At 37.7% G+C, this 16,866-nt stretch overlaps 1 protein-coding gene across 1 annotated transcript in view; it reads right to left on the bottom strand.

The window, feature by feature from the left end:
• The window catches only part of LOC140155617 (uncharacterized), a 70,628-nt gene that overhangs the window by 20,512 nt on the left and 33,250 nt on the right, over positions 1 to 16,866 (bottom strand). The window contains exons 2-11 of the mRNA XM_072178532.1: positions 14,301 to 14,537; positions 13,896 to 14,064; positions 10,198 to 10,336; positions 9,353 to 9,531; positions 8,175 to 8,282; positions 7,340 to 7,448; positions 6,755 to 6,852; positions 3,303 to 3,478; positions 2,183 to 2,231; positions 1,408 to 1,692 (exon numbers count right to left, since the gene is read on the bottom strand). Coding sequence (XP_072034633.1) covers positions 1,408 to 1,692; positions 2,183 to 2,231; positions 3,303 to 3,478; positions 6,755 to 6,852; positions 7,340 to 7,448; positions 8,175 to 8,282; positions 9,353 to 9,531; positions 10,198 to 10,336; positions 13,896 to 14,064; positions 14,301 to 14,485 — 1,497 coding nt within the window. The 5' untranslated portion in view covers positions 14,486 to 14,537. The remainder of the gene's footprint in view (positions 1 to 1,407; positions 1,693 to 2,182; positions 2,232 to 3,302; positions 3,479 to 6,754; positions 6,853 to 7,339; positions 7,449 to 8,174; positions 8,283 to 9,352; positions 9,532 to 10,197; positions 10,337 to 13,895; positions 14,065 to 14,300; positions 14,538 to 16,866) is intronic.

The raw sequence follows: 16,866 nt of genomic DNA, 5'->3' as shown, positions 1-16,866 counted from the left end.
TTTGTGAAAAAACGAGAGCATTTTCGGCGTAAATGTGAATAAATAGCCAAATTTGCAATCCAATACCTTGGTATACGTGAATTGCATTCTGGGTAGGCAAGCAACAACAACCATTTCCGTTCGTATGACGAATTTAATGCTGACATGCTGTACAATCAATGCCCGGCCCGTATTGAACGAAAAATATTTGTTTTTTCGTACCGTTTCAGAAAAAAGGAAACAAAATATATTTCCCCTTGCAATATGTACATTTCAAATGAATATAAAAAAAGTTTGGGTTAAAAATGGAGAGGAAAAAAAAACATTCCGACACCGGATTTTGAACCGGTTACCTCTTGGGTAGAAACATGAAGCGCGCGCTAACCGACTGAGCTAATCGGCCCGCTGCCTCCATCGTGGAAATTTTATAATTAAATACGGCACACCGTCTAGACGCGTCTCCTCAGCAGTTAGTGTGGTTCGCTTTTTTCACAGAATGTGTATGACGCGAAACCAAAGTAGCTGTTGAGGCGACTGATATTACGAGCTATTTCGTTCATAATTCCCGGCCCAGAAATCAAAGTATTTACCATTGTTTACAAACTGGTATACCTGTAAAAGCCGCTGTGTTTCATGATTTCTCCGGAAATACATCGACTTGGAGCGTCAAATTTCAGGATAGTAATGAGAAAAATAGTATCTATTATGTGATACCAAAACCTCATCAACAATGAAAAAATCGGGGGATGATGCTGTCGATCGGGTTACGGACCTTTAACTGAAATCATTGTAGAAACCACATTGTCAAAAACCACGAGGGCAGTATAAGATCTAACCTTTTGCTTATTAAAGTGCAGATACGTGATATATTTTAGATAACAAAGTCAACTACCATTTCTCCCGACCTTTCTAGCTCTTTCTACATAGACGGTCAATACAAATAATAGTCGTAATCGGAGGTCCCGGGTTCAACGTACAATTGAATACATGAATACAAAACCCACCCAAGTCCATGGAAAGTGATTTTGAGAACATTAAAAAAAGACCTGTGTATCATTTTAACTCCTTCAGTTAGATTTACCTCTTAAATATGGCAAGTTTTACATGCAAATAAGTGGGTTAAACTGTATTAGGTTTGACGATTAGTATTTCGGGGACTTCGTGGAGAGTAATTTTGTATGCCGGACTTGGGTTGTTTTTTGAATCACACAGCAAGTGTATTGTTTATCCTTTGTCTCAGTCTTTTTTCTTGTTCTGTGCCCATTCAACTTTATTTTTGCTTTTTTTACCACTTGGACTGGGCTGATTGCACTTGCAATCTTGCAAACTCATATCACGACTTCACTTAACCCATGAACACAAATCAATTAAGGATTGACTGATTGAAAACCCACTGTTCACCATGAAGACAGTAGTGATAAAACATACCTCAACATTGCCAACCTCCGCTGCGTAATGTAGCGATGTTTGCTCGCCTCTATCCTTCCAATTCAACAACTCTTCCCCGCCATGTCCGTGTTCAAATAACATCTTAGCAAATTCTAGATGCTGCATTTCAACTGCCCAGTGTAGACAAGACTTCATTTCCATGTCCAATACACGAATGTCAGCGCCATAACGTAACAGAGCTTTTCCAGCTTCAGTTTGTCCCTTCCAGGCGGCGCATAAAAGTGGCGTGAAGTTGTCTTCATCCTTGGAATCAAGGTACAGACCCTAAGAAAAATGTGATAATAACAGTTTTCGTTGCCATATATTAGAAAATTGGTTTGTAAAATTTGACACATTCTACTAGTAATGGGGCCAATTAAAATTGCGATTTGGTAGTTCACAGCATCTTGCGAATGGTAGTCAGCTTTGGCAAAAATCGCATTGCTCATTTCATAGCGAGTCGAGTGTGTAGAAGAATTCAAATATCACAGATATACTTTTGTAGGTCCTGTGGTTCTTGAGTTATGTTGTAGGAGGGCTGAAACACCTGCAATACTTACATAAACGTACGTAACTCATTAACAACGATAAATCAAGCAAGGTTTGAAAGTATATGGTTTGTAGAATGAACTTTTCAATATATTGATTTACATAATGAAAATCGTTATTATTTGGCTGCTTCGACCAACAGTACCTTGTCTATACCCTTAATTATTGATCTTTTATTTTGGTGCATTTACTAGAGATTATAACAACATGCACATTGCACACTTACCTGACGTATAAGGAGTAGAATTGTATCAACACGGTTGTACATTGCAGACCTGTAGAGAGTAACAAAAATTTCTGAAATGATCAGAATATTTCAAGATGAACAGAAAAGTTAACATGATTATAATTGGTATAACGAAATAATGGTCACATTATTAATATTACACTATAGGAATTTATAGGATTTCAACGGGTACAGGAATGGTTTTCTAGTAAAAAGAATGTTCCAAATTAATTTTTTTTACCGTGGGGTGCACTTTGGCACTCCAATTTGAAAGTTGCAATGCAATTTCATCTGACGCAGAGCAAATTGAACTGCAGTCTCAAACAATCAACACATAAAGTCAGTACAATGTGGTATCGCAATTTTGCACCACACTTTTAAAATTTGGATCGCAACACGCGCATTTTGGGGTGCAAATTGCGACTGGCTTATTTCGAACGCTGCTTGTCCATCATCCCAGTAAACACAAAAATGTTTTAAAAACGTTTTAAACAAGTTGTATTTTGGGTTTTGGTTTATGTTAAAACATTTTAATTAAAGGCATTGAAAACATTAAAGGCAATGAAAAAGTTTTAAAACGTTTTGTATGAAAACACACTAAAACAATATTTTTAAAATGTTCTCGAAATGTTATTGTAAACTTTTTTTGCAAACATTTTTCGCCAAATATTTTGTCAGCAATTAAATAACATTATGTTAAAATATTTGCAGTAGGTTATCAAAAAAATGTTTTTGAATGTTATGAAAACGTTTTATACCCTTTAAATAACCCGACATTTAAACGTTTCCTGACAACCTCTTATAACCTTTTGCGAATGATGTCGAAAACGTTTTGTGTTTGATGGGATTATCATATGTCCCATGCGTATTGTCCTGATTTATCCAGTGTTGGGAGGGGTTATCATAAGTTATAATGTGCCAACCAGTTTGGTAATCTGTCGAATAATTATGATAGGTAAAACTCCCAGGGTAAAACTTTCTGTGCTGTGTAAGGAGTAATTCAAGTAAAAAAATAACATTTGAGTGAAGAACATTCAAATCATACTGTGAAAGCATTAAGCTATTATAATTTGTAACACCTATGGAATTATATTTAAATTAAGATATAATTATGTCAAACCTATGTAATGGTGTCATCTGCTCGTTGTCATGGATCTCCGTTTCTGCTCCTTTATCAATAAGCATCTGAGCCAGTTGTTCTTCGCCTATAATTGCTGCCTGATGTAACGGCGTGAAACCGTTGGTACTTTTCTTGCAATTCACCGGTGCACCACGTTCTATCAATGCTCTGGCAACCTATTCATTTGGAGAGGAATCTTGTTTAAATTGTGACGTTACAAACAAACATCAAGTTTGCTGACGAACAGTATGTTTTAAATACTAAACACCTCACATTACCGCGCCTTTATTCCCCGTATTTTTGATGTTTTAATCATCAACTGATGGGTCGCTTCTATACTGCAAAAGGCGAATAGCCATTTATTCCCCGTACATTTTAGTGGAAGACCGGAATTACGGAAACACATTATTTGTGACCTTCAAGCTGCTTAAGGTCAGATTTGGATCACGTGCGCTGTATATACCTAATCACAGTTTAAGTGACTTCCGGCGTACCCTCAAAATCGTCACCCGTTCTGTTTCTATTGGGAGCGTTGTTGATCTAGTACCTTGCTACTAGATTAATACACGTCATACCCCACATGTAATCCCCTAACTAAAAAGCATGGTGCACTTTCTGCACATCCCCTTTAAAGCGGGGGCTTTTATTAATGTGTGTTACCACCCATAGCAAAAAGAAAAGTTTCCCGGTGACCACCCGATGACCATTCGGTGGTCATCAGAAACCTTTCGGGTACCTTTTCCAGAGGTATCCGAAAGTGCCCGCTAGCGGATACCTTGCGGATACCTAATTAAGTTATCCAAAAGTTTTCGGGTAGACATCCGGAAGTCTCCCAAAAACTTAATTACCCAGAAGGTTCCCAGAAACATAGATTCTTTGCAGGAGTTACCCGGTGGTTATCCGCTTTTAATGTGACCTTGAAAATAGCATAAAGCATCTTAAGAATGCATTGTGGGTGGGTATATGGCCAAAGGTCACTGAATGAATTCAAAATGGAGCAGCTAGCTGTTGACAGCTGGAATATATTTGTGCAGAATATTCAATACAATACAATACAATAAACGGAATTTATATAGCGCCTTAGCATAAGTATGAACAAAGCGCTTTACAATGATCTTAAAAGTACAACTTACACTACATCTTAGGCTACACTTAATGTACAACTTAATTAAAAATAAAAAACTTAGTTTTGAAACAAATAGGTTTTCAGGTTAGATTTAAAAGTGGCCAGACTATGTGAAGTACGAAGTTTTAAAGGTAATTTGTTCCAGAGAGCTGGCACAGAATTGCAGAAGGCATTATTCCCATATGTTGTGTGAGTTCTTTTACATTCAAGCAGACTGCCATCAGCATGTGATCGTAGGAACATACCATCAGAAAATGTGTGAGATTTTAGGAGGTTTTGTATGTACAGTGGTGTTGTTTCATGTCTACTTTTATAAGCAAATGTGAGTAGTTTGTAGGTAATACGCTCATTTATAATGTTAAATGTGTTGTGGAATTTCTGTGGACATCTTATTTTGGCATATTTAAAAACTCACGGTACCTACAGAAACATCCTATCGCAAACGAGAAACTCAAATGGACTCTTCTCATCTTTTTAATACACCGCTTTTAAAAACTGTTTTAAAGTCGCTTGATCTACCATTACAAGAGAAGGGAACCTCTCCACAACACTCCGGAAATTGAACTCTGTGTTTTTCAGCAAATGGAATGAACAGAACATTAAATGAACTTGTGAATTCAAGTTATTTGTGGTCCAAATGTATGGATTTACATGCAGTGACATTACAAGATGTTTACAAATTAATCTGGAACATGCTGTAGGAATTATAAAGCATTGAATGCTTGATTTCATATGATAATGCAGGTAGGAAAATTTGTATGAAATGATTTGTATATTGATGCAGTCTTTATACATGTACCTAATATATGACACATTTGAATGTTTTAGTTTATATCTTTTCTAGTAAATCATATTACATGATTTTGACAGTAAATTAATGTCAATTAAATCAATACCATCAGCTAATGTGTCAATTAATTCATATAAGCTTTTATGTTAAGCTATTTTGTTGTTAATAAATTATAATATTTAATATAAAAATTATAGACGTGTCATCACATTTAGGTACTGTAATACATAATATCATAACAATTTGGTTGTACATTAATTAAGGTATGCACCTTAAAAAGGTGTGAACCAAATTACATCAGAAGAATATTTTTGTACAATAACTACAATTACATTGTACACTTTCAAGTTTCTTATTGCAAGATAGCACTTTATAAGCTCAACTGCCATGCCAACAGAGTTGTATTTCTCCAAAAACTACAATTCAAATAATAAGCTTTACTAACTGTCTAATACATTTGTGCATACTCATGAATTTGTATTTCTGCATTCCCAAAAAGGTCAATAGGAAGTCTCCAAAGAGGTCACCAGGTATATTGTCACCAAAAGTTATCCGCTAGGTCCCCGAAACGTTATCGGGTAGTTATCTGCTAGTTCCCCAAAAAGGTCACCGGGTAGTTACCCGCTAGTTTCCCAAAAAAGTCATCGGGTAGTCATCCGGTACCTATTACCTGAAAGGTATCCACTATGGTTTCCCAAAAATGTATCGGGTAGTCACCCGCTACCTATCTAATTTGCATGTGAAATTTGCCGGTGTCTACCCGGTGACTATCGGGAAGTTATCCGGAAAGGTCTCATTTTTTGATATGGGCATCAACCGGTTCTTTCTAATCCAGGTTTCTAATGCTCTGCAGGTATACCATTAGCCTTTTACAGGTATGGCGGACACAATTGGATGGCGCTGCACGAAATAGGTAACAGCTTTTGAATTTGGCGGGTTTTACCCATATTAAATACTGCCCTCCTATTGTGTACGCCATGCTTCGAAAAGGCTAATTCATCCACATGCATTTAGTGGGGAGACCGGAAGTACGGAAAAAATGAAGGTCATATTTGGATTTGGGTGTCACCCGTACTGTTTCTACTGCGAACACCACTGCGTTACTCCCACTAAAACCACCTCAAAAGGTGACTGTTGCCAGTGAGGGTACTCCGCATAAACCAGGACCCTTCTACTGCCGTTACCTCGTATTACCTCGCGTGACCTACCGTACCATTACTCGCCAACCATTTGCTCAGTAGAAACCCGTCGATTGGCAAGTAGCGGCTGTTCACAAATTGTTCCATACGTTTACCACTGTGGTTTTAATTTTGGCAATAATGTTTCATAACCACTGTGGTAGCCGGTAGGTATTGTTTTGGCTAAAGTCCCCTCTTGCTTCCGAAACCTGAATATTTAAGTTGCCAAGTTGGGTTTTCCCGTCTAGTTGAAGAATCATATGAAATATGACTTGTTTCACCATTTTTTTTCAAATGAATGAATGATATTCTACACATTAGAAACCCATGATTTGCTTCCCAGAGAAAATTAACTTACGTCGATATGTCTGTTGCCAACTGCAAGATGGAGTGCCGTATTGCCTTCATTGTCTTTATCTGAAAGATATTTCTGGAACGGAATGCCTACGTGGAGACCTAACAAAGAGAGGGAAATCAACATATTAGACCGCACCGCTATTGTGCTTATAAATGATAGATGCATTTTTATGCCCGGCTATTGGTTTCTGCAAAATCTGTCAGTGGCATAGCGACGGGGAGAGGGGGGGGGTGTTGGCGAAGGGGTACGTGCCAGCATTCTGTGCCCCTCCTGGCGATGAAAGTTCAGCACAAAATAATTTGAAAGATCAATAATTTAAGACCGATATTCAACTTCATTATAACCAAATTTAATGAGTGATAGGTCACATTTGTGCAAATGTACTCGCGCACTACGCACCAATAACTGTTGTGAATATTCGAAGCTGAATTTATACTCCATCGCTGAGCGACGAGCGATTGTTATTTGACCAACAATGTAGCGCACTACTTTTCCCAGCGAAACAAACAACACCGTACCTCATTGGCTAAAAAACCAATCGCTATCGCTCAGCACTAGAGCAAAAGTTGCCTATCACTTGATTACCCATTGCAAGTAAATATTGCACACAATCCTTGAATCCACAATGCGCAGCTTGCATCATAGGCGACACGTTGTTGACATCAAGTGCCCGTATATCAGCTCCACGCTCAACCTAAAATATAAATAACATAGTCAGAATCAAATCATTAGCAAATATGCGCACCGGATTAATTTCTGTCAATTACCGCAATATGCAGAGGGTGACTAGTGGGATTAGATGTTGGCATCCATGCAACTTGACCTTGAGACATATATACATGCCATATTTGGTATTTTTGATAAAGGTCATAAGCGTATGAACACGATGGGTATATTTTCAAGTCTATGTGTATTATAGAAGAGGTCCCAGAATGGATCCCAGAGGAACGTCCACATTTATCGGCTTCTCTACCGTGACGGACACCTTACCATTTAGGACGACTTTCAGGATGACTGATTGACATGGGATATTCGATAGCGGGCAAAAAGACAAATTGTGCGATCTACAGCCACATGAAAATAGTTCAACAAGTGTCCATTAGTAATTCCAATGAATCGATTGACATAAATATTCAACAAATGTTTGAAAATGTTATTTATCAAAGTGAATTAGAATGCCTAAAATGTTTATATTGTCGTAACGGCAGAATAGAATAGTTCGGTCGGGTGATCTTTTTTCACAATTTCTTTAATAAAAAAACAACACCCACAATGCATGACCTTTCAAAATGCACCAAGAATTAGGGTGCTTTTCCGATCCTAAATATTTTTTCCTGCTACAAATTTAAAGTTGGCCGGGCCTACACCAATATAACTTTTTTCTAGTCGTAGAGTACGCTCTGTTGTTTATCAATCTTACCAAATATGTCACAAGTTCAATATTGCCATTCAGTGTGGCTTGGTGCAGTGGTGTACTCTTATCAACGTCTCTGCTGTTTAGGTCGGATTTCCCGCGCTGTATCAGCACCTGAAATAATTATTGAAAGAGGAAGATTTAGTTATTTATGATAAAATAAATGGGAAGAGGGTGAAAGGTGTCAACGTTGTTGACCTCTATCGTCCTTGACCAATTTCTTGACGTTACCTTGTATTTGGAGCGATTTTCAGGTTTTGATTCAGAAATAGCTCAGAACTTAATTCACCATTAACCGACCATTAACCTTAACGATTTTAATTGTGTAACATTCGGTACAGGGGCGGATCCAGGAATTTTCAATAGAGGGGTCGCCGAGCCACAGCCGATGCTGCGGCTCTGCAAAAATACAAAGTCAGGCGCCGCTCTGCAAAAATTAGAGGGCGCGAGCCGGGTGCGCCCCCTCTAAATCCGCCCCTGCGGTAGGTCACAGATAGGTCAAACAATAACTTTCTTATGAATAATTTTAAGTATTTTAACAACATTTTGAATAGTTTGAAGATTAACTTTAAGGCCGGTCGAGTGCAGTATCCGTCGGAACACGCTTTTCAATATGGAATAAATGCTGACCTCATCGTGACATCATCCAAGCAGCAAAGTTAATTTCCCATTGAAAAAGCGTTATCCGACGGATCTGCAGTCGACCATTCTGCTTTGATCGTCTTTCCCGCCAAAACCATAGCAAGCATTAGTATAAAGAAATATTCTTCTTCTTCTTTTCTCTGTTACCCGTGAAAGATGCACTGCTGGTATTAATGGGGTCAACATAATAGTTTGACAAGCTGGTAATCGGCGGGAATTGTCAGGTTTTTACCACTGCGCCAAAAGGTAAACCCACGTTAAGGGTGCTTTTAGTTGACTGTCTGGTCTATATTTTGCGCTTTAAAAACAGTAGACAACAGTAGGACTTGAATTACTACTTCGTGATGCTTCTGGTGAGATGTCACTGACAATTCGCAAAATAAAATATATTTATATTAATTCGCGATGTAAAAAGGCCCGCCGATTAAGAGATGATCAAACTATAGGTAATCCATCATATAGGGCATATAATAATTAAAAACAAAACAAAAACAAAAAAGTTTCTGGTCAAGTTTAATACTAATTTGTTTCACATCACTTACCACAGCGACCTGGAGATGGCCACGCCTACAGCACATATGTAATGGAGTCTGGCCATTGGTCAACGCATCTGCGACGTCAGCCCCTTTTTGAAGTAGTACCATTGCAGCATCAGGATGATTATAACGTGCTGACATATGCAATGGTGTCGCGCCATCCAATGAGGATTTCACATTGACGTCTGCGGTAAATCAAAGGTATATAATAATAATAATAATAATAATAATAATAATAATAATAATAATAATAATAATAATAATAATAATAAATCAGCATTTATTAGGCACATTATGAATAAAAATCCCTCAATGCGCCTCACATATTTAACAACAAAAATATATGCGAGGGTCGGAAATTAACGATGCAAGTCCGAGAAATTATGATTAAATGACATGTTTGGGGCTTTTGAGATTTCCCGAGTACCGACTGTGAACTCTGGTAGAGCAGTGGCTAGACTCTGGACCGGTAATCCAGTGACCGGGGTTCAATCCCCGCTGAGTCCTGATTTTTCCTCTCTCAAATTGTTCATATGTCAGTTTGCTAAAGCTCCAAACACGTCATTTAAATCATAATTTCTCGGGCTTGCATGGTTTATTTCCGATCCTCGCATATATTAATTTATGTCTCGCATTGTCTTATACGCCCTGCTAGGGTGAAGCATAATAGGCCGCCTCCGGGGTTCAATCGCCGCTGAGTCCTGATTTTCTCTCTATCAAAATTGTCATTTTTCAATTTTAATTTTTCGTATTTCAGTTTGCTCGAGCCCACCACACGTCATTATATTCTTAAACAGGTTTATTCTACTCTTTTTTTTCCTGTGTATGAGATTTTTGCAATGATAGCTTACCGGCCCCTCTTCGTATAAGATCACTGATTCTGTTTACATTGTTGTTCTGCGCCGCAATGTGTATTCCGGTGTAGCCGTTAATTTCTCTATCTAGGTCTGGTCGAGATGGACTGCCCTTCTTGAAATTTTTACCTTTAGACTTCAAAATAAAAATTATTTAATAAAATGTAATACTTTAGCATTATGATAGGTTCAATGTCATCACATAAACATCTACCAAAAAGTAATTACCCACTTAAATAATTCATAAATGGTTGATCGTATGCTAAATTTGGAATATGTAGTCGAAGGAGAATTTATTTCTGCGCATTTGTAGCAATAGTCATAAGAAATGAATTTAAACGAAACTAACCCTAAATTAACCACATGAGACGACTACCTGCCTATTGGTCAAAAAGGAGTTTTCATTATCAATTGGACCAATCAGCAACATTGTTAGAATAATTTCACCACACAAAAAATTAGGGTGAATTATTTGCAAAACTCCATTCTGGTTGGTGAATAAAATGAAGATATCATGTAATTGACCAATCAGAGGCAATGTTAGTGCTCAGGGGGTCTTAAGTATCCACGGAATAAAAATGTTTTCGGCGCTCATTGGATTATTCTTCTTGTTTCGTGAATTTTACAGGAGGTCAAAACATAATGATAATCAATAAAAATATATCATTATTCACATCAGTGTGGTCATTGTTAATCTCATATTAGTTAATGAGGGTATTGACAATTTTTTTCCAGTCAAACTGTCAGGTTACATACTAATGACAAACCTTGGATAACAGACCGTGTCAAGAATTTAATTAACCAAAGGCAGAAAGCGTTCGCCAAGGGTGACAAATCCACATGGACTGATCTCAAAAACAGAGTTATCAAAGAGATCAGAAAAGCAAAAGCTGCCCATAATATCAATAAGGTTAGGAAAGTCCAGAAGACTGAATCAGGTCGATGGCACAAGGAGATCAGGTACCTGGCAAACATGAAAAAGACCGAAACTACCATCAATGTGCCAGATGTTGCTGTTTCTGACCATGTGAGTGTTGCTAACGCCATCAATCAACACTTAGTCAGTTTTTCTAATTCACAGCAGCCATTGAAGTTGAATGATCTCCCTGCATATCTACCTAGTCCTGTGCCACCGCCTATGGTTCAACCATGGGAGATCTACCATGATCTTAGTAAGTTGTCCGTTTCCAAAGCAGGGGGTCCTGATGATATCCCACTAAGGCTTCTTAAAGAGTATGCATATGAGTTGAGCCAGCCGGTAGCAAAGTATTGTTCCTACCCAGTGGAAGGAAGTCAATGTCATCCCAATCCCCAAGCAAGCTCCGCCTTCAATCGACAAGTTGCGTCCAATTTCTCTAACTTCGTGCCTTGCGAAAGTCGCTGAAGGAAGAGTTTGCAAATGGATTGTGGATGCCATTCATCCCCATGTTGACCAAAGACAATTTGGTAACCAGAAGGGATTGTCTACCACCCACTGCCTTGTTGATGTCTATCACCACTTGATGTCAGGTGCCGAGAAATAAACAAATGTTGGCACACTTGTGCTAACAGATTTTTCAAAGGCTTTCGATTTAATTGACCATAAGATCACAGTCACAAAGCTTCTCAAGCTGGGTGTTTCTCCTTCCCTTGTGCAGTGGGTGGTGGACTTCCTTTCTGGGAGGAAACAAAGAGTGAAGTACAAAAATACTTACTCTGAGTGGGTAGAATTACATGGTAGTGTACTTCAGGGCACTATCATTGGTTCTATTGCCTTTTTCATGTTTTTAGGCATGATCAATGATGCACTCACTGAGTTTGATGACAACAGAATGAAGGTTTGGAAGTATGTTGACGACCTTAACTTAAGTTGAATCCAAGTAAATGCCAAGCCATGAGTGTGTACTTTGGTAAAACAATCCCCCGGATGTTGATCTCCTGAATCATGCTTAGTGTTCTCCTGTCCATCTAGTGATTTGGTTTGAATAATTTTTGTGCGAATGGATGGATAGGAGGGGGCTGGTGTGATTTGGTAGTGCAAGCCCTTAAGTGCAATTCCCTCTCCTGTCATATTGTCATATTAGCCGTCACATTGATATTTTTATTAGGTTGAGTTTTTGTGCAATGGTAAGTGTGGGAGTGCATCAGTGGATGGGAGTGGGTGTGTATGGGTATGGGAGTGGTGTGGTGAGGTGAGTGCAGGGGTGTGTTTGAGATATAGTGTTGAGGTGAGTACGGTTGAGTATGAGCTACAGCTTTATTATTTTTGTCCTTTAATTCTTTGACTGTTCATTTAAAATTTCCATTGAGTATGTATCGTGCAATAATTCAAGTTTCTTTTTATGTATTTTATTATTATTTGCCTATCTTTATCAATTTGATTGTAATTCACCATGCAATTCAGCCATTTTGGCTGCTATTTGAGTGTTTTAATAAAATATACCTGAAATAAATATTAAAACATTTCAAGTTCAATGTTTTCTGTGACCAAGAAGGTCACACAAAGTGGAAACCCAAGGGTTACATCTGTTGTGAACACTGCCAATCAGTTAAAATTTTGAATCTAACTTTACCACTGAAAGGACAACTTTTAATGGTCAGAAAAATATTGAAATCTTCATGTTTCAATTTGACAGTACGTGAATAATGATCACTGATATGAATAATGACAATTGTTATTGATTATCACATGTTTTGATCCCCGCAAAATGCATGAAACAAAAAGAATAATCAAATGAGAGCTTAACAGATTTCCTTCAATGAATACTGAATACAAGGCAATAGGATTTTGCTACAACCTTCAAATCTTGGGTATACTTTCATTAAACATGTTAAAATGTACGATGCGACACCAATTTTGGGACCATTGCAACAAATCAGGTGATGATGCGCAGAAATCAATTCTGTTTTGAATGCATATCCCCCCCGGGGGGGGGGGGGCACTCAACTTTGGAAGTGACGGGTATGTGCCTACCGGAGTCGGGAAGTAGGGGCCTATCGGGTACAAAGCGTTATTTTAAAAAAAGGGGGTCATTGGGTACAAACAAAATAAAAAAGGGGGGTCATTGGGTACAACATTTTAAAAAAAGGGGGTCATCGAGTATAAGATTTTAAAAAAGGGTCATCGGGTAGAAAATTTTGAAAAATTGGAGCAAAATTTTGAAAATTTCGGCATAATTTTGAAAAAATGGAGCAAAATTTGACAGTTTCGGCATTTTTTTGTTGCATTTTGATGATGGTTTTCTAGAAAAAAGGGGGTCATTGGGTAGCCGCAACCAAAAAAGGGGTCATTGGGTAGCCGCAACTAAAAAAGGGGTCATCGGGTATGGCTTTTAAAAAAAGGGGGTCATCGGGTATAGTCGACTTCAAAAGGGGGCCTATTGACAGGCACATACCGTCACTTCCAAAGTTGAGTGCCCCCCCGGGCATATCCCACATTGGGCATATAATTAACCGTTGATAGGAATGGCCAGGATAGACTAGGTATTGTTTGTCGAATCAACCAAAAAAAAAAAGATTTTCATTATCTAAATCAATATACTCGTATTATTGAAAAGTAACACTTTGATTATTACTTGAGTTCTCTTAGCAAATCAGTAGCACTTGCTGTCTTAGCTGTAGTGTTGCCAGTTGATTTTTCCTAGATAAGCTGGTTGTCTTCATCGTGAAAGTGATACGTTTCCAAGATGGATAAGAGAATCAATTAAATAATTTACCTTTGAAAAGTTTGCAACAAGCTTCTTCTCGTCATATTTAGCTTTGATTGATATGCGCATGCCTAGTTGCTTCAAACCATCATTAAATTTCTCGAACGACGTCATTCCCGTTGTTGCATGCTGATTGGTGGTATGGTTTAGTTCGCGTGCATCTGCCAGCAGCTGAGCCCTGAGGGAAAAGTATAAAATTCTATTATCGCAACTCGCACTCGCAACTCACAACTCACAACTCGCAACTCGCACATTATCCACACCCCAGTTCGTAATGAGGCTAGTTTTTAATCGTCATGAAGTTATATAGTGTTACGAATTAATAGGTAGCCTGTTTACGTATTCTAAAGGTGTATTCAGACGCACAAAAAGTACAAATGTTACGAATTAATAAAAGGAACACGTTTCACGTACTCTAAGGCTGTATTTCTTCTCCTCCTTCCCAATGGTCCAACTTTCTTCTGTTGACTTGGCTGTCCCTCACCATTGTTACCAAGGATAGACATTGATAGATCCTCAAATTCAACGCGGGCTCGTTTGCGTGATTTGACGCTTTCACTGAAGCCTTCTCTTGAAGTGGTATTTCCTTCGTCAGACATCTTGTTATGGACTGTGTGTTTCTTATTTCCATCAATTAAAAAGTGATAATATCTATAATACAAAATGGAGATTAAACAAGAAATGTCTTTAAAAAAGACAATGCCTCCAAGATACCAGTGTGCACCTTTTGTTATTAGTTAAGGAGACACTTATAATTCTAACTTTAAGGTAACGCTATTGGATATAGATTTTTGTCTGATTGAAATATGTGTGTCCATTCTCTCCTGATTACAAGACTGAAAATTTTATTTTAATCGGATATTCGGTTACCAAAATATGGCCTGTCAAAATGGCGCGAAACCAAGAAGTTGGCAACAAATTCCTTTTATTTTTGTTATGCAATGTTGTCAGGTAGGCCTTATTTTCTAATTATATATGCAAGAATTATACAAAGTAAAATGTTCAGATCGGCTACAAAATAAGATATAAAACCTATGGATGCCTTTGGCAAATTTCCATTTGCATAATTAATTAGGGCCCTAATCAAGTGGCCCTAATTAATTATGCAAATTGAAATTTGCCAAAACGCTAACCATAATTTTGTAGTATAGTGTGTGTTCTACCCATGTACCATGCCTCAGTACCATAGTTCTTTTATTTGTATCTGAAATCTTTACTTTGCATAATTCATGCATGTAATTAGAAAATCATCTGGCAACTGGACTTGTCAAAAATATAGAAAATAAAAAGAAAGTTGTTGCCAATTTTTTGTTTTGGTTTCGCGCCATTTTGACAGGCCATATCTCAAGAACCGAATGTAATCTACAGGGCCGGGCATAAGCTTTAACATATTATTTAAATAGAAAGAAAATCTAAATTTGTGCATTAGCCAATAGGGCCACGGTCACCTAAAGCCATCTTGCAATCTTGCAGATAATTCTGATGTATGAAATAAGACCTTCAAACTTTCAGATATGAAGAGTTCCAGATGCAGGCAGCCGTCTCTGTTTTTTAAATATAGGCATAAGTTGTATCAAGATTCATTTCTCGTGGATTTTTTGACAGTAATTACGATAGACCAGTGCCCTCTGGGGCTAGATGCCATGTCTTGACCTTTGACACGACATCTAGATTCCGTCTTGTGTTTTCCCTGTTAGCCATAATGCATCTTATTGCTTCATGTATGAGCCAGGTGGAGGTTTTGTGTAGGGTATCAAGATAAGGCACTTATTAAAATAAACAATTAATGTTCTGTTTATCACAATTTTATGTGTGCTGGTCTATCAGTAATGTATGTTTCCCAAAACTGAAAATTACCGTTTGTAACGTTTCATGATGCAGTCATGTCTACAGTAGAATTCATCTCGACCTTTGCAGGACTTAAACCCCATTAAAAGCTATTAAACCAAGATAATACTCATTGAAACAGCTCAACTGATTAAATCGGATCTTCTCTGGTTGTGCACAAGTGTCTGTTTTAAATGTGCGATATCGCAATAAAGCTGGTATTATAGCTTCAGTTGGGTAACCGATTATAAAGGAAACGGAAGGAAACAATGGTATGTAGACCTTTGTTCACGAAATGAGACAAAGGCCTGCTTTTTGTTAACCAGCATTCTTGAAAATGAGCAACATAATGATTGTTGACTTAACACGGTTTGGAAATAATTTCTTCATATTGTTGGTGTTATCTGTCGTTTACATATCCTTCCTAAAACACAAAAGTGCGACCCTCTCCAAACACCTAAATTAGCTAAAAATTTAGGACATTTTACAAAACTATATTTTCTAGAATTTCATAGAATAGTTTAAATGTAGCTTGTACCGTTTTTTGTGGCATCCTTCAGAACGGAGCGGTCCGTTACCAATATAGCTCAATATTTTCGGTCAAATCTCCATTCAATTAACACGGGGAGTTGGCTAGCTATGCTTTGCCCTCACTCATATTCTACGAAAGTGCGACCTTTTCTGAACATCTAACCTGGCTGTAATTTTAGGTCATGTTAGAGAAATATATTTGCTAGAAGTTTGGAGAATAGTTAAAATATTGGCCGGTTATTTTTCACACAGTGATGTTAACTAGGCAAATGCAATATACTTCTAACGTGACTATTTGTAAAGGTCGCGCGTCAATGGTGAGAGCACTGTGTATTGTGTATAGGAAAACGGACAGTAACTGCAGTATGTCAGAGTAACAAATTTTCGTATCAGATTCTTTTATGCTTGTTTATTATATTTTGTATTCAGGACTAAAATAATATTAATATTATTATATTTAGGGGGGGGGTCTTTTCATAGGCCATTACTTTTTGTATGTGTAATTGAATAAAAATCAAAAACATTATTGTTTTGTTTTGTTTCCTTCATTTGTGCTTTGTCTTGCATCGAAAGGGCCAATATCAACACCTTGTTTGTAAGAAGTATTGTGTGGGGAAAGATG

The sequence above is a fragment of the Amphiura filiformis genome, chromosome 1 (assembly GCF_039555335.1).
Source record: "Amphiura filiformis chromosome 1, Afil_fr2py, whole genome shotgun sequence".
Taxonomy (NCBI): domain Eukaryota; kingdom Metazoa; phylum Echinodermata; class Ophiuroidea; order Amphilepidida; family Amphiuridae; genus Amphiura; species Amphiura filiformis.
The sequence above is the reverse complement of the archived record's forward strand: the minus strand, read 5'-3'. Positions and strand labels throughout refer to the sequence as shown.